The 17,393-nt window shown below is 33.9% G+C and overlaps 2 protein-coding genes across 6 annotated transcripts; one reads left to right on the top strand and one right to left on the bottom strand.

The window, feature by feature from the left end:
• Window positions 1-2,519: 2,519 nt before the first annotated feature.
• On the top strand, window positions 2,520-7,015 carry LOC140827350 (zinc finger BED domain-containing protein RICESLEEPER 4-like). 5 transcript variants are annotated; one of them, XR_012116963.1, is made up of 5 exons: window positions 2,520-2,624; window positions 2,740-2,947; window positions 6,374-6,486; window positions 6,615-6,704; window positions 6,806-7,015. XR_012116963.1 is itself a non-coding variant. In XM_073190007.1 (5 exons), exons 3-5 carry the CDS (start codon window positions 3,276-3,278, stop codon window positions 4,965-4,967), a joined length of 435 nt encoding a protein of 144 aa, XP_073046108.1. In that variant the 5' UTR covers window positions 2,520-2,624; window positions 2,740-2,947; window positions 3,253-3,275; the 3' UTR covers window positions 4,968-5,066. The 5 variants fall into 5 exon arrangements, 3 of the variants coding, with proteins under 3 accessions (XP_073046108.1, XP_073046113.1, XP_073046103.1); XR_012116962.1 differs by having other exon boundaries at window positions 6,362-6,486; XM_073190007.1 differs by lacking the exons at window positions 6,374-6,486; window positions 6,615-6,704; window positions 6,806-7,015 and adding exons at window positions 3,253-3,421; window positions 3,892-4,067; window positions 4,855-5,066.
• A 2,606-nt stretch (window positions 7,016-9,621) lies between these two features.
• LOC140827363 (methylthioribose kinase-like) lies at window positions 9,622-15,379 on the bottom strand. The gene is made up of 6 exons (XM_073190027.1): window positions 15,079-15,379; window positions 12,178-12,487; window positions 11,651-11,825; window positions 11,337-11,538; window positions 10,574-10,788; window positions 9,622-10,340 (listed from the first exon to the last, which is right to left on the bottom strand). Exons 1-6 carry the CDS (start codon window positions 15,262-15,264, stop codon window positions 10,166-10,168), a joined length of 1,263 nt encoding a protein of 420 aa, XP_073046128.1. The 5' UTR covers window positions 15,265-15,379; the 3' UTR covers window positions 9,622-10,165.
• Between the last annotated feature and the right edge of the window lie 2,014 nt (window positions 15,380-17,393).

The following is a 17,393-nucleotide window of genomic DNA, read 5'->3' as shown; positions in this document are numbered from 1 at the left end:
AGGGGTCGGATGATCTGGAAACATGGAGGGGAAGATACCTTTTGATTGCCGATGGACATGGTCCACGATCATTTTACTTAATCTTCTCGGATATCCTGTCTTGCCTGGTCAGGGAAAAATCCAAAGTGTTGCAAGTGTTCAGGATGACAACGACTTTCCTTTCTTTCCAGACACTTTTTCCACCCTGACAGTATCATTCAACCCTATCTTGGCCAGACAAGAATATAAGCCCGGGCTTATATGAATCCATATTAATCTGATATGCTTCCTGGGTTGCTGCATGTGGGGATTGTTTAAACATGTTACTCTTTCTTCACCCGGGTTGGCTTCCACCCGATCTCCTCTTAGCTTCTTGAGACCAAATCTGGACTAGCGTTGTTTTGATCTTCCATTCATGCTCGAGTCCAAGGATGACCCGCACTTTTTACAGGGCATCACCATTCCCTCTTTAAATAATCGGGCTAAAATCATATTTGTTGTTTCGATCAGTCATGCTTGGAATCCACCGGAAAAATAATTAATTTTTGCTTTCGGATCATATCCTATAAAAAATGAGCAATTTGAAGATGGTGACGTTCTCCCTACGTACATGGAAGGAAGACTTCTCTAATTTGGATAAGCCCATTGATTCTTTCCTTGACGATGAGGAGACTCTTGTCCTCAACCCCTCTATTGTATTTTTCAGCTATTAATGAAATTTCTAGTCCAATCTTTTCTTTTTTGAATTTTCGTTAGTTAGTAAGGTTAACTGCGAGGTTTTGATCACTGACCGAGGACTAAGTAGCCCCAACGCTTTGTAAAATTTTCTAAATGTTGAAAAGTAATTAGGGCCTTATGCCTCCCGAACTTGAATAAGGTGTCGAGATCTCATAATTCCCAGGCTCTGAATAAGGTACTGGGACCTCATGTCTTCCGTATTTAGATAAAGTGTCGTGACCTCATCCCTTCCAGATAAATGACTTTCAATCATATTGAAAACAAAAAATTTAATTTCATTGATAATCAAATGCTGAATAGAAGAACTAAACATTATTGAAGTGAGAATCATATCGGAGTATCATGCCTCCCAGATATTTTGGTTGCTTTCCCGAGCTACCTAGGAACTATCTCCACCTCTCCCTCTCCCTATGGATGTTTTTGGTGAGGAGGAAACATGTATATCGTTAGGGATGTAAATGAACCAAACCGTTTACAAGCTATTCGAAGCTCGGCTCGATAAAAAGCTCGTTTGAGTTTGTTTGTTAATATATCAAAACAAACCCAAGCTCGATTTTGAGCTCGAAAATTTAATCAAACCAAGCTCAACCCTAAGAATATTCGGCTCATGAGCTAGCAAACATGTTTGATAATAGGCTTGTGAGCTCGAGCTCGGCTCGTTTAGGTGGCTCGTAAGCTCGAGCTTGAGTCGTTTAGGTGGCTCGTAAGCTTGAGCTTGTCTCATTTGTTGAGTTGACAAATAAAAATATCAGTAATAATGTCTATGGAAGGAATTGAATACAAGACATGTTTGAAAAAATGATAATTCACACCATTTAGTCACAATTACACTTTTAATCTTATTTGCATATCATTATACTAAAATGTTTTTTAAAATACAATAAATAAAATAAATTAACAGAAATACATCAACTTATTCTTTTTCTCTAAAAAGTTACATAACCAAGTCATATACAAGTTGAGTAACTTTACAAATTATTATATTAATTTGACTTTGTTTGGATCATTCATCATTTACTAATATTAGTCTATGAAGTTAATTAATCAATAAATTAAGTTAATTATGTCGAATTCATTTCATAATGATGTGATGTCTTCGATCTACTATATTTAAATCTCTACTTCCAAAATATAAAGAGTGTAATGGTGAGTACAGTTTAATACATAGGAAATAAGAGATTATTTTAAAACTTCAACTTTATTTGTCTTGTTATTTTGTTTCTATTAATATTTGACTTTTAATAACATGTTACTCACTATTTAATATTTATAATTATACTCATATAAAAAATGATTTACATGTAACATATATTTTTTAAAATTTGGGAAACACATTATTATTTTTATTTATAGGTTTTTATAATATCTATATATGTGTTATCATCTTTATTATCTTATTTAATTACATTATTTATATAAAAATTTATGAATATTAATACACAATTCCGAATATAATTTTTTTAATTGTATTGTTATTTAGCTTCTACAAAATTCCGAATATACAATTTTTATGAATATATTATGTTATATAAGAAATTATACAAAATTCCGAATATAAATTTTTTGAATTGTATTATGTTAGCTTATACACAAACAACAATATCTGTTATGAAAATACTTTTATTTTCGAATATTGTTATTTAGCTTCTACACAATTCCGAATATATATTATTTATATAAAAAAATTTGAATATCAATACACAATTCTGAATATACCATATTTTTTAATTGTATTGTTATTTAGTCACTTTGAATTGAGTGGCTTACACCGTGACACGTTCCTGGTTCCTCTACTCAAAACTAATCAAAACACATGCTTTAGACTTAAATATTAATCTCTTATGCCGCCCTCCTCAGTTCGGCCTTTCCTCTGAAGAAGGAAAAAAATCGACGCCCTCCCCAACTCGGTAAATTTTTCACAATCTTCTCTTATCCAGTCAATGATTTTGGAAATACTTTTTATACTTGCAAACACTTTTGGAAAATTTTGATAAAGTATTGTTTTTGTACTAATTGATGCAGTTATTGGTGTTCATCTAATCCAAACATGACAACTCCAAACACATTATCTGCTCAAGAATCGAGCACAACCCCAGTTATGGGAGGAGTTCAACAAAGTACAAATGACGAAAATGAAGCTTCTCAAAGCAAGAATGGTGTTGAACTTGATAATATTGAAGATGTTGATACTAATCCATATGGTCCGAAGAAAAGGAAACACACATCTAAGGTATGGTTGAATTTTAAAGTAATTATTGTTGCAGATGGGTTGACGAAGGCTGAATGTATTCATTGTAAACATCGGTTGGCATATAATAAAAATTCGGGTGTTAACATCACATTTTATTAGGCATAGCAAAGGCTGTGTAAGGAAGAAGGTGAATGAGAGTGGGCAACAAAATTTAAGTGTAATCCTAACCATTTCAGAGTCAGAAACAGTTAGTACAGTGCATAACTTCAAATATGATAAAGCAAAGATCAGAGAGATTCTCTCTCACATGATTGTTGTTCATGAACTAACATTCATATTTGTAGAGTATGAATTGTTCAACTTATTGATGAAGAATGCTACACCACATTATGAAAAAATCAGTCATGCCACCACAAGGAAAGATTGTATTACTTCTTACGAAATGGAGAAGAGAAAATTAATGGCAGAACTAAAGCAAGTGAATAGGGTCAGCGTGACTACTGATTTATGGAGGTCTGATCAAAAAGTTCATATATGGTTGTCACTAGTCATTACGTGGACTCTAGTTGGAATTTGCAAAAACGAAATTTGAATTTTTGTGAAGTCCCACCATCCCATACATGTATTGTTGTTTGTGATGTGTTGAATAAGTGTTTGGTTGAACGGTGAATTGAAAACAAGGTGTGGACAGTCACAGTTGATAATGCTGCATACAATGATGTAGCTATTCGATTGTTAAAGGAGATTCTTTCTTACAAAAACAGCCTTCCTCTTAGCGGAAAATTGTTCCATGTGAGATGTTATGCTCATATCTTCAATATTTTGGTACAAGATGGTCTTTCAGATATCCAAAATATAATTTCCAATGTGCGTCACACTGTGAAACACATATCTGCATCAAAACACCGTATAAAAATGTTCAGTGAAATCGCAAAACAATTGCAATTATCTTCAAATAAACTTATAATGGATTGTTGCACTAGGTGGAATGCGACATATTTCATGTTGTCTACTTCTTTGGAGTTCAAAGATGTTTTTCCAAGATATCAACAACGGGATCCTACTTATAACTCTTTGCCAAGTGACGAGGATTGGGAGAAGGTTCTTGTAGTTTGTTCATTTCTTGAAGAATTTAAAGAAGTTACCCACGTCATTTCAGGTAATGAATGATTATCCAACTTTAAACTTGTTCCTTACTATATTGCATCGTGTTCCTATTCTAGCTAGGTACTTCATTGCATTTGGGTTCCTGTCAAAATGAGAGACACAAAGATGTGTCCAGTGTCATGCTATAGAACTTGATCGTATTGGAAAATGCTCGTGTATGGAAAATAATGGGGCTAACATGCTACATGGAGTGCTTGTTTTTGGTCACATATCACGTGTGATTTGTAAATGATCTTTCCATGAGAATCAGCGCATGAAAACAAAGAGTTTAGGAGAAACGTTTGTGTTCAGTTTCTGGATATAGGAGTTTTTTTGGTTTTGGCGAGAAATTAATTCTCAAGGTCCTAACATTATATTCCTGTAACAAAACAATATGAATGTTTGTATGAGTTTCTGGATATAGGGGTTCTTCCTATATTGTTTAATTGTTTACAATCTAATATATTACTTACCTTGTTTCAGGTTCAGAATCGACTTCGAATTTGTTTCTTCCTGAACTCTATAACATAAAAAAGTTATTGAAGAATACAAATGTGGGTGAAGATAGTTTCATGGCAGATATGATTAAGAAGATGAAGAATAAATTTGATAAATATTGGGGTGATTGTAACTTATTAATTTCTATAGCGGCAGTATGAGATCCAAGGAATAAGATGAAGTTGATTGAATGGTGCTGATAAGTGCAAGATTTGCACTTAATTTATATTAAATTCTATTTTGAATTATGCTTGCTTCGAACATAATTATGCGTTTTTGGTTTGTTTTTGTTGTCGTTTCAGGAATGGAGAAAATAGGTAGCACGAATCCAAGTAGACTAAGAAAACAGAGGTGTGCGCGCGGCCGCGCAACTTCACGCGCAGCCGCACGCACATACATGCAAGATGAAAAATAGAGGAGTGCGCGCGGCCATGCCACTTGACGCGCAACCGCGCACGCGCAGACTCAAGCCATTCGCGCGCAACCGCGCGAGATCATGCGCCACCGCGTGCGCGGTGCGTCTATTATAAATTGTGCGAATGAACACTCAGAAATACGAAGAACAACAGATCTGGAGACGGAGAGGACACTTCGGATTTGTTATCTCTTCCTTCGCTTCTTTATTTCATTGTGTAGCGATGTCTAGAACTAGGAATATGTCTTGTTTTCGCTTGGATTTCGTGATGAACTAAATTTTCATTGTAGAGGATGACGTAGTTTTGTCTATACGATGATTTGACGTGGTTGTTTAATTGATTGAATTCCGTTTTTGGTTTAATTGTGTTCTCTATGTTTATTTCACTGCAATTTACTGGCCATAAATTGTATGTTGTCTGATTAATTCTACAACTCGGGAGAGGGACTAAGATTATAGATCATTAGAAAAGCATCGTCGGATATTCATATCGTTCGGAAGGCGTATAACTTTAGCGAAGCTTAGGTAAGATCATGGTTTGCATCTATTAATCAAATTTAGATTTTTATTAGGAATAATTAAATCGAAAGTTGATTGATACAATTTATTCGTCACTTGGGAAATGAGGAATAAAACAAGTAAGTGTTCTTGGCTATTAAATAATAGAAATTCATGAATTTAAATCCAACCACGAAGAATTATCGTGGAAACTAAGTGAAATCATTCCTCTAGATATTTTCTATCGTTGATATTTTTCCATTCGGTAATTCGATTTATTATTTATTCGCAATTGAACTGTTTTAAATACACCAATTCTCTTTTGATTCTTCTAAATAAAATCGTGACTATTTTAATTACGAGCATTGATACATTTTTACATTTACACTCCTCATGGGATCGACACTTGCACTCATAAATACATTTTACTATAACTTGACGTCGTGCGCTTGCGAGCAATCAAGAAAACACGCAACATGTGCTTTCTAGAGACCTCTTCTGAAGTTGATTCAGTTGAGCATATCGTTACAGTTTGAGAGACCTTGCGTAACTTGTATAATGAATATGTTGAGGCTCACAAAAAAATATTGGTGAAAAGGATGTTCAAAGTGAGAGTATAAAAGAAAGCTTTAATTGTACAAGCAGTATTGTCAGTGGAAAAACAAAAGGTAAAGTAAAGGCACAATTTGCCAACTACATTAAGAATTTTGATAGTGTAGAGCAAGTGAAGTCTGAGCTTGAAGTGTACTTTGAGGAAGGAGTTGTTTTTTGTGAATATGATCAAGAATTTGATGAATTGTCATGGTGGAAGATGAACAACTTAAAGTTTAGGATTTTGTCAAAGATGGCGTGTTATGTACTATCAATTCCAATAACTTCTGTGGCTTTTGAATCAGTTTTCAGTGCAGGTGGTAGAGTTATTGATCCATATCGCGCCAATTTGGGAGTAGAGATATCTCAAATGTCGCTTTGCGCAGAAGATTGGCTACACGCTCGTTACCAAATCAAGAGAAAAGCAAAAGTAAGTAAATTGATATCTAATTTAATTATGTATTTATTAATTATGTGTTATATATCTAATTTATTGTGTTTCATCAAATTTGGTTATTTATGTCTAACATATTGAATTTTTGTATTTGTATGTAAAAGGGAAATTTGGAGCTTAAAGAGATTAATTTAACTTAAAATACTTGGAATCAACTATCAAGAGCTCTTATAAAGTTTTTTGTAGTTAAATTGGTAAGTTTTATTTCTTTTTAAAAGTTAAATATATTGTTTTCTTCTTGATTAAATTGATAACTCATTTTTATTAAAAAAAAAATTTATTATCGACTTTGCAGGATAGTTGACTAGTTGTTATTGGAGATGATTTTGTAATTTTTGATTTTAATGGATTCTCTAACGTCCTCTCTACTCTCACCAGACTTAGTTGGAGTATTAAATGGGTGAAAAATTATTTCATTTTTATTTATATGGTGATATCAGTGTATATTGAATATTCTAGATATATGATTTTGGAATGTTCAATAATATACTGATTTATGTTTTTTAGCTCTTATTTGTGTCGTTTTGGTTATTTATGAATGAATTTACATTTTTATGTCTAATTTAAAATTAGTTTATAGATATATTTAATTTTTAACAAGCTCGATTCAAACTCAAACTCGAGCTCAATTCTATGCTTATCGAGCTCGAAAACGAGACGAGCTCAAGCCAGACTTGTTAAACATGTTAAACGAGTTATTAATGAATCAAGCTCGAGCTTGGCTTGATTAACATGCCAAGCTCGGGGACCCCAGAGTCTGTGGTCTCCCTTCTAGAAGGATATCTCCGAGTTGAGTTTCAATTGAAAACCATATTTATGTCTATAGATCCGCTTTCTAACAGACGGTGCCAATGATAATGCCCGGGTCGATTGGATGAGCTAGGTGGACAATCTATTGGATATAGATGTATAATTTCATTGTGAACATTTTTGACAAAATGAGATGAGCTTGGGTGGCCTGGCCTTCACTACGAGTACTCATGACCGAATAGGATGAGCTCAGGTAAGATGATCTGCAACACACTCAACAACAAAATGTCAGTGGGCGCCATAAAGGTTTTTGGTATCACAACTCCGACGCTCAAATCAATACAAGACACACTAAGTAAATAGAGAATTTATTGAATCTAGTAGAATGCAACACCTTCTGTTCCAAATGAATGAGAAAACCTAGATATTTATGAGAGAGAAAATGACCTTGATTGCGCTGGACACGGTTCTTGATTAGACATCTACCCATGCTCTGCAGACTGATAGTAGGCATGTCGACCCATATTGTCCCTAGTCTTGTCATGAACACTGATTTGTCATATTAATGATTACAAGATATGGTGACCCATACTTATGGGCCCCGTTCCCATCTTCTCATGGTTGGTTTGAGTAGGAAGGACCGATCTGGACTGTTTCTGCTGGTGACCGGGTAATGTGAGACCGGTTGGATGGTCTGGAAATTTGGAGAGGAACATACCCCTCGATCATCGGTGGACATGGTCTACGATCACTTAACTTAATCTTCTCGAGAACCCTGCCTTGTCTGGTTAGAGAAGACTCCAAAGTGTTGCATGTGCCCGAGATGCCAAGGGATTTCCTGTGTGGTCAGAAACTTTTTCCCCCCGAACAGTATCATTCAACTCTGTCTTGCCTGGCCAAGAATATGAGCCCGGCTTGTATGAGTCCATAGTGATCTGATATGCTTCCATGCATTGCTGCATGCTCGAGGTTCTTTATACTTGTTAGTCTTTCTTTATCCGAGCTGACTTTTACTTAGTCTCTTATTGGCTTCTTTGGACTAACTCTAAACTTGTCTTACTTTGGTCCTCCTTATCTGTCCGAGTCTATGGATGACTCGAGTCATTTTAAGAATATCACCAAGGAGTGTCTTTCAAATCAATGGAGGCATGGATAACGAGAAATTTGCAAATGAATAATGATATATTTGACTCGATTAATGATAAAAGGAATGAGATTCTTTGGCTAATACATAGAATCTGGTCATTTTGTAGAGCGAAAAAGTAAAAACAAGTCAATCCCACGTGACTATCCCAATTTAATATGTCTCCATTCAAGATTAATTGCATTGTAGTTCAAAATAAATTAATAAATGATAAATAACAAAAAAAAAAGTATGGGATTAGACAGATCAATTTTGTCATATATGTCTTGATCTAATATGATATAATTTATGAAAAAATATTATTTTGTATGTCAAAAATATTGTTTTGCTTTACAAATATTTACCAGATTGACTCAATTTACATATATTTATTTTTATATTATATATATTATTTTCATATACTTTCTTATTCTTTGATTCACTTGACGAAATTTTAATTATAATAAACAAACAATATTTTTTTAACGCTCTAACCGAAAAATCTTAACCATAATGCTTTCGCTTGCCCTCATGTTTGGCCACATGTTATGTGTGATTTTTTTTCTTTCGAAAATATATATTATGTGTTTTAGAATTTTGTTTAAACCCCCATAATTTTTCATAAAACTTTAAAATTATTCGTATACTTTTTTACACCGTATCCCTAAATTAGCCTTTAAAATTGAATTAAAATCGATCTATCCCAACATATATATTTATTATACCTCAAATATTCCCTTTCAAAACCGTGTGGTTGATAGTTCATACCGAACGTAAATAAAAACTAGTAGGTATCTTGGAGGAAGGTGTCTCGAGATCAATACTGATTATATTTACAATAATAAGTAATATTTTTGGCATAAAAAATAATTTTTTTCATAGGTGAATCAAATTAGATACTCATATCACAAAATTGACTTGTAAAATCGTCCCAAAAAAGTTTTTGTGAATAACAAAATATCCCCATTTTTGGGTCCAGAGCTCTCAGTGCCCCATTTATTCAATATCGTACAAACAATAAAACAGGGCTAGAGTTTTTAATTAAAAAATCGTAAATAGGAACAGTTTGTTCTGTTTTGGTCATTCATCAACTCCTCAATCTGCATTAGATATATTAATTTACGAGTATAGAATTATAAAATTTTGCAATTCTTCCAGGTGCATAATTCTTCCAGGTGCATAAAATGATAAAAATGAACCACCAATCATTTGACAACCCTACGTAATACTCATAAAAATGAATGCACCAGTTGAAATTTCTTGCTCTGATCATGGCCATGAATAACAAATACCACCAACATTCCTAAAAAAAAAAAAACCAAAAAACCAAAAAAACAGCTATGTTCTATGAAATTCAAGAATCAATACTAAATAAACAATAGATTGATGAAAGCCGAAGAGCGAAAAGAATACGGTATTTCATTTCATTTTTGGGCAAAATTCTTACGGCAAAGTAACTTTTTTTTAAAATCTTGACCCGTCCCCTGGCCTGTGCGCGAGGCGTTGGACTCTCTCGCGGTCCGGGCTTGCTGGTTGTGTACCATTAAATTCGAACAGAGTTGAATACTACTCTACAGTCTACAAGATGCATAAAGAAACAGATCTAACCACTAAAATTCACCTCCAAATATATGTATTAATTAGATGTAATTATGTTCTATGTATATCAATCTATATATGGTATGCAAGCTTCAACAATCAGAGCCTACAAGTAAAAAGTACATTAAGAGAATACTGATAAAAAAGAGTGCGTGTAAATCATTAACTATTGGACAAAAGAACTTAGCATATGTCGAGTAGCTCGATAGCTGAAACAACTTCGTTTATATTGTGGAATTGCCTGCTGTCCTTGAGCAGAGTCTTGGCAAAATTTAGAGCTTTGCGTTCACAATCTGCTCTTTTGTTGGCCTCTTTGATCGATTCAAAGTCTTCGACGTGAGCTACACCAACAATCCTCCTGTACATCAACCAGAAGCCTCTCAGGTCATTAGACTCTATAAAACCAGGCATACATAGGAAATTGGCAATAAATATCTGCGCATTCAACTGCTCAAATATTTCAAGATAACTTTAAGACATGTCCCGTTTAACATAGATGTTCTTGTGCTTTTCTGATAGATTAAGAAGTCTGAAAGCTCAAACAAAGAAGAAAAGACTACATTCATGAAAAAGGAATGGTTTTTATCTAACCGGATCATTTTGGCAGCACCGAATCCTAGAGTGTCGTGGAAAAGATCGTCCATAGATTTTTTCTTTATCAGGAGCTGGAGGTCTAGATTATTATAAATTTCTGGGAGATATGCTTCACCAGGACCATCCTTGTGTTTATCCCAAAGTGCAGTGAACTTCGTGTGGAAGAGGTTCCAAGTCTCTGAGATTGTCTTCAAAATCCACACTTTGTACAGCTGATTTTAAATCATGTAGATCAAGTTAACATCCTATTATGCTAGAGAAAATGTAATGCTCACGAAATTATTCTGACAAACATCATATTCTGTGAAGGGTGCAATCGCCAAAAACTAAACCCGCATTCAAAAAGTAAACAAAAATTTCTCCGTGCATCCCTCGCGGAAAGAGTAGTGTTTTTGTGAAGCCTTGTTTTCTGTTGGCAGAAGTAATAAGAAGTCAATGCCTACATTTTCAACAGAAGCAACCTCGCCTTATTTTAGATCAAAAGTGTGACTCATAAGAAGCAATGCTAAACCCCAAAGAATGAGAAAAAAGAGTCAAACAATGCTAAACCCCAGGACGAAAAATGTATTTTCAGGTGTTCAAGAAACAGATGAAGGGAACAGAATAAACGTGCAAACTCATAAACCCCAAAGAATGAGAAAACGACATATGAACACAAAAATACCAAAAAACTGACATAAAAGACAATACAAAATTGATATAATATATAGAAATAAGACCGAAATATTGGTTTTGATAGGACCATAGAGACAGAACATACTTTTCGATCAGCCCCCTCTTTTGAATGTCCATCTTGTGCAAAATAAGCTAAAATCAGGTTTCCAATAAATGCTCCTACATCAAACCCCATAGGTCCATAGAAAGAAAACTCGGGATCTATCACTTGAGTTGATTCAGCGGTAACCATGACAGAACCAGTATGTAGATCACCATGTATAAGAGCTTGGGTTCTTTCAGAGAATCTGAATGGGAAAGATGCCAAACAAGAAACAAACATTTTGTATCACTTCATAAAGCAAAAGGCAGACAAATTACATAAAATACGAAGAAACGGTATCCAGTTATGCATTTTACTTGGATCTTAGCTCAGCGATTTCAAGTTTCAAAATGTTATCCCCCCGAACTGCCTCAGCATCAGCATCAAGGTAAGGGGTTGTCCACCAGTTATACTCGGATACTTTGTAAGGATCAGAAAAAACGACCTGTTCAGTATGTTTGCATAACTCCACATTTCCACAATACTTTGCAACTGTCAATGAAGTGGAAAAGATTGTTACATGATCCAAGCATTTCACCACAGTTAAATTTGAATTCGCAGGGAAAATTACAGTTCTATTAAAATAATGACAAAAATCAAATGGATGAATATCAAAGCCATAAGCCACAAGTTCAAAACTCTCAGCATGAAGCCTAATGTACTTAGTTAATTTGACCTTATTAGCATAAACGTTTTTTTAATGACCATTATTATGTCAGTCCTTCCATGATTGTCTAAAATAGTCATCAACAGTAATACTTTCGAACATGGAGTACGCAATTAAGATGCATGTATGAACATAACCATAAGACAAAATCAATTCCATGGTTGTTCCGTGGCTTGCCTGCACTTTTATGATTGGTGGTGGTCAGATAATGTAAGGAAGTATAGAACAATGTTTTGGCCATATATTCAGACATGTGTTCAGCAAGTAACGGGTACTCAATCCCAGCTATCAATCCTTTTCTTAAGATTATATGTGGTGGCTCTAGGTATCGCATTCCGATCAGACACATTGTCTGGTCGAAATGATAAACTTCAGGAACATGATCAGGACACCAACGACCATGTTCTTGCAAAGTTGATGCTTCAAAATAGGCACGCTCCTTCGTCATAGGCCATGACTCCCCTATGCAACGAATATAAGGAAGAGCCTGCAGATATGGTTACGAATATAAGGAAGAGCCTGCAGATATTTTAACCAGCTCAAACAAGATGAAATAGTTCTCAAAAGAGCCACTTGACTATGTTTTCGGTTAAGAACTACGAAATAAACATTATTCAAAGGTATATACTGGTTCGAAACATGAATTTAATGTTTTGTTTAGATGGTCATGTTAGAGTAGATGCTCTGCAAACCAACGGTTGGCTAAGGAATTTATTGACTCAAGTGTAATAAACAATCTTTATTTTAATATAATTTACTTTTTAATGGTTTCATTATACTTTATCTGTATACCCATGCAAGCAGCATAGATAAAGTCCTGGATTATGCTTTAATACAAATGAATCGTAATTCGATGTTGAAACTCATTTGTAAACACCGCATATTCTAAATTCGTTCCTAGTCGATTCAGCTGCCTAAAACATGGATAAATGCCGCTTGAGCTCGAGACTAGCATCTGTGATGTTGTGTACTGTGTTTCTTGGTAAGGGCATAGAGATGTCCAAACATACAGATGGGTAGTCATATGATGATTATACCGAACAACCCTCCCTCGGACTTTCCAAGTGGTTATCATTCATCGAGAAGGTAAGTCCGTGGTTATGATTGTACACCATTAGTCCTTACGACCCGGGACAACACTGAGGCTCTATATGCTAGGGTTGTGCTTTGACTCGTTTACCGGCTCCAGGAGAGTCATCAGGTGGCGAGGTTGTGTATAGTTGCGACACATATAGGAGCCAGTGCATTGTAGTCGGGGATTCACCGCTCACCTGCGGGTGTGGATATCCTATGTGATCTAATGTAATAATAGTGCATGGAATCTCTGGCCAGAGTATGAGATGTACGTTGGAGAAGGAGTTCTCCAATAGTACACGCGATGCCACTATTATAGTTATCACATAGTTATCGAATTAATATGCAACCCTCGATGAACCAATGGTTGCAGATTCGATCGGGATATATGAGATGAAGGGACCGTACTGTACGTTAATCATAATCGGCTGGTTCTTGCAGGCACTATCAGTGATACCTAGGGGATCATGGGGCGATGCTACTAGACGCTCTTACCATGATCCGATGGGTGCAATCAGAAATGAGTTCTGACATTCTTGATCAAGGCGTTGATGAAAAGAATGGGGCTAACTAGGGTAAGCCCGAATAAAGGAATATGTCCTGAATCACAAAGAGTTGTGAACCCACGGCTAGCTGTATCCCTGAACCATTGAGGGTCACACATGCACTGGATCGTTTGTTCCCGTTGAGAGAATAAATTCAAGGAGTTGAATTTATATTATGATATAGTAAATTCAAGGAGTTGAATTTATGATAATTAAATTTTGAGAAAATAAATTCAAGGAGTTGAATTTATGAGATAGTAAATTCAAGGAGTTGAATTTATGAATTTATAAAATTTGGAGATAATAAATTCAAAGATTTGAATTTATAAAATTTGATAATTTAATTTATTAAACTCAAATGTTGGGTTTATTAAATATTAAATTTTGGAGGTGATGAAATTCAAGGAATTGAATTTATAATATATTTAATTTATTAAACTCAAAAGTTGAGTTTATTAAAAATTAAATTAAATATGATGGGAAGTATGTTTAATGGGCTTGTAGAAGTACAAGTCCAACATACTAAATAATTAAAGTTTTTAATGGACTTTGATTTATTAATTAAACTAGTTGGACTAGCTCAATTAATTAATCAAGCCCATTAATATTAATTATGATAATCAGGTCATGAAAATTTCTTTTTAAGAAAATTTTGACCTAAAAGATAAAGCCTCCACCAATCTCCAATAGTGATTCACGTGAATGGCATGAAAATATTTTGTAGAATCTTTAATTGAATTAATTATCTAATTAATTTAGTAAATTAAAGATTAGACACAATCATAAGGATTTTGCTCCTTGTTTTACGTGAAGGAGATTACAAAATATTTTAAATAAGTTTTGGGGTCTTCCTATGGTGAGACACGAGACTTTCAAAATCCTCCAAATTTTTGGCCACTCTTTAAGAAAAGAGATCTCTCAAAATATTTTTCTCTACGCAAAAGTTCTTCTAAATTTCTAGTGCAATTTAGAAGATGAACAATCTATTCAGTCGTGGACCTAATTAGAAGGAAAGAAAGGAATCTCTTGAAGAAAGTTCGTAGGGATTCATCAAGAGCCAGATCTGTTATACCGGATCGGTTGATGTCCAGTGATTAATTCACCAAAGGTATAACGATTCTAACACCCTATGTATGTTTTTGTTAAATCATACGAGCGCCCAAAGCAATTTATATTTTTGATTGTCAAAATAAATAAAATTTTAAAACTTCCGCTGCGTTTGGGCGCGTAGAAAACCGAGATCCAACATGTCATACTTTATTAATATTTGTTTATGATATTGTTTTGAGATTATATATTTTGTTTATCTTATATTTTAGAATTTATTATTTATATTATCATGTATATAGATGAAAAAACATATCAATGTTAAGTTTTTCAACGACACCATTTTTTTTTGTTCAACTCAAACATAAAAAAAAAATCTCAGGTCGGCTAGAACATAGCAATCACTTCCTACCTGCTTGATGACAAAAGAACCCGCTGGAGCAATAACGATGTAGACGAAGTTAAGATTTCCATCTCCCACTTCTTTGATTTCCAAATCATCGAACTGGTTGCCCAGCTTCGATGCCAGAGAAGGGGTGGCCTTCAAGTACTCCACCAATATCTTCTCGTCCAGAGGCCGAAACCCGTCGAAAGCCATGGCTTTAACTGCGGCGGCGACACCCGATCAATAACTTCGTAAGATGGCGGAATGGCATATAAAGAGCATTTTGAATGGGTGATAGCGACTTCTGTGGTAAAGCCGCCACAAAGGCGTTAAGGAATGAGATTCTTGGGTCAATCTATCAGTCTCATGCACTGCTGATACATTAAATCTAGTCATTGCTTACTATATATAAAAAAAAAAATCTGGTCATTCTTCTTCTTTAAAGGTAGGATTAAATTAAAATTTACGGACAACAAAAACAATGGTTCGGCGAGCCGTGGACATTTGAGGCCGGCAATCGTAATTGATCGCCCGACACGACATATACACCAAACATCATATGATTGAAGGAAAACTATATTTTGGTTAATTTGGTCACTTTTCGTTTTTCTATTAGCACCTTTTGGTTTGTGATAAATGGAATGATACGATTACTAGAGCAGTCAGGCTGCCAACCCACCAATTCTTTTGAAAAATAAAATTTTAATGTTTTTGAATTGTTGCGTAAAGACATTTATTTTTAAACATGTATTTCTAGAAACTTAAAACAAGTATTTGATATGTTTTTATATGTGTTACATTATTATTTTTATAATTAAATTTCTATTTATGTTGTTTATATTATTTGTGGTGTACAATATATCGAACGATAAAGTATAGTAAACTTTCGTAAAAACCAATGAACTAAATGGTGAAGAAAACACAGTAGAGTAAAGCTTAAAGTAAATCAAACCGAGGCCTGTACGAAGTAGAGCGTCCTTAAAACAGATTCGTCCCCTCCTGTATGTGCTTCGAGGATCATCTTGGACGTCTGTTTCTCAGGATACAACGGAACAACCAGCAGTGACTTAGCACGAGGCACTACAACGACGAACTGAAAACGTACCTTCACTTTATCACCGAGATTTAACGGAGGCAATGAAAAGCTAACAATATGAAATACAAGAGAATACTTGAAAGAGATAAGATTTTCATATATTTGAATGATGAAATGAATCCACTATTTATAAGCCCCAAAATGCACACCAAGAGTCATGCAAGATTAATTAACTCAATTAATTTTCCTATTAACTCAAGTATATGAAGAGTCAAAAATCTTCAATTAACTCAAGAATGTGGAAAGTCAAAAGACATTTCTACAAATTTGAGCCACAATTAACTCAAGAATATTGAGAGACCAAAAGACACTCTCACATTCATGAAACATATTTTTTATTCAAATTCTAAATTTCATTCAATTTCCAACAATTTGGACATGTGATTTTTTAAACAAAATATAATAGTTGGCATCGAAATTTTAAATGATTTGTTTGATTCTGATGTTTAGTATTATTATTATATAAAATTGCTAATATTTTTGTTTCAAATATGAAGTATTAGTGTTGCTTTCATATTTTATGAGATAATGCAATATTATTAAATAATATATTATAAAAGATATTAAGCAATTTAGAGAAATATTACGTATATATTTATTTTGAATTAAAATATTACTTTTTTTAGAAGTTAAGGAATAGAAGTGTAGAAAAACACAAATTTTTCAATTAATTTATACCCGAATTAAAAATTTCATTAAATTAAACAAATGACCAAATAATCATATGGAATAATTAAAATATATTGGTCATGAATTGGATACTCTAGCTATAAAACTCAAAATCCATGTCTGTAAACTTGTAATAAAAATATAATAATTTTATTATTTCTTTCACGAACTTGGAACGCTAAAACTACATGTTGACTCGGTCAGTAGCCAAAGTAACCCGACCGAGTTAACCGATTTAAAAAAAGAAGATGAAGAAAGAAAGACTTAAGCCAACAATATAACGGCCAAAACCCATGGCCTAAAAAAATATATTATGGATGGTACAAATACTATTTAGGCCTAAATAAAAATTAATATTATTTAGGCCTAAATAAAAAGTAATATTATTTAAAAAAATATCGGTTAACCAATATTTTAAAATAAAAGCCTGAGACCAAAGTGATTTAACCGATATTTTTTAAAATAAAAGCCAATTTCCGAATTAAAATGCTTACTCCTAATTACAATATTGGTAACAAAGGTTGCACTTACATATTGCAATTTGGATACGATTTTTGATTTTCTATTATGCTTCTAC

The sequence above is a fragment of the Primulina eburnea genome, chromosome 1 (assembly GCF_022965805.1).
Source record: "Primulina eburnea isolate SZY01 chromosome 1, ASM2296580v1, whole genome shotgun sequence".
Taxonomy (NCBI): domain Eukaryota; kingdom Viridiplantae; phylum Streptophyta; class Magnoliopsida; order Lamiales; family Gesneriaceae; genus Primulina; species Primulina eburnea.
This window is presented reverse-complemented; position numbering and strand designations above follow the sequence as displayed.

What these genes read in the sequence shown, in the direction of transcription:
- LOC140827350 (XM_073190002.1), top strand. Translation starts at nt 3,216, where the DNA reads ATGATTGTTGTTCATGAACTAACATTCATATTTGTAGAGTATGAATTG. An exon ending in GTGACTACTGATTTATGGAG is followed by an intron (nt 3,422 to 3,891) that starts GTCTGATCAAAA and finishes TTGTTGCACTAG; the next exon opens with GTGGAATGCGACATATTTCA. An exon ending in AGTTACCCACGTCATTTCAG is followed by an intron (nt 4,068 to 4,854) that starts GTAATGAATGAT and finishes TTGTCGTTTCAG; the next exon opens with GAATGGAGAAAATAGGTAGC.
- LOC140827363 (XM_073190027.1), bottom strand. Translation starts at nt 15,264, where the DNA reads ATGGCTTTCGACGGGTTTCGGCCTCTGGACGAGAAGATATTGGTGGAG. An exon ending in GTTCTTTTGTCATCAAGCAG is followed by an intron (nt 12,488 to 15,078) that starts GTAGGAAGTGAT and finishes CCATATCTGCAG; the next exon opens with GCTCTTCCTTATATTCGTTG. An exon ending in CACCAATCATAAAAGTGCAG is followed by an intron (nt 11,826 to 12,177) that starts GCAAGCCACGGA and finishes CTTCATTGACAG; the next exon opens with TTGCAAAGTATTGTGGAAAT.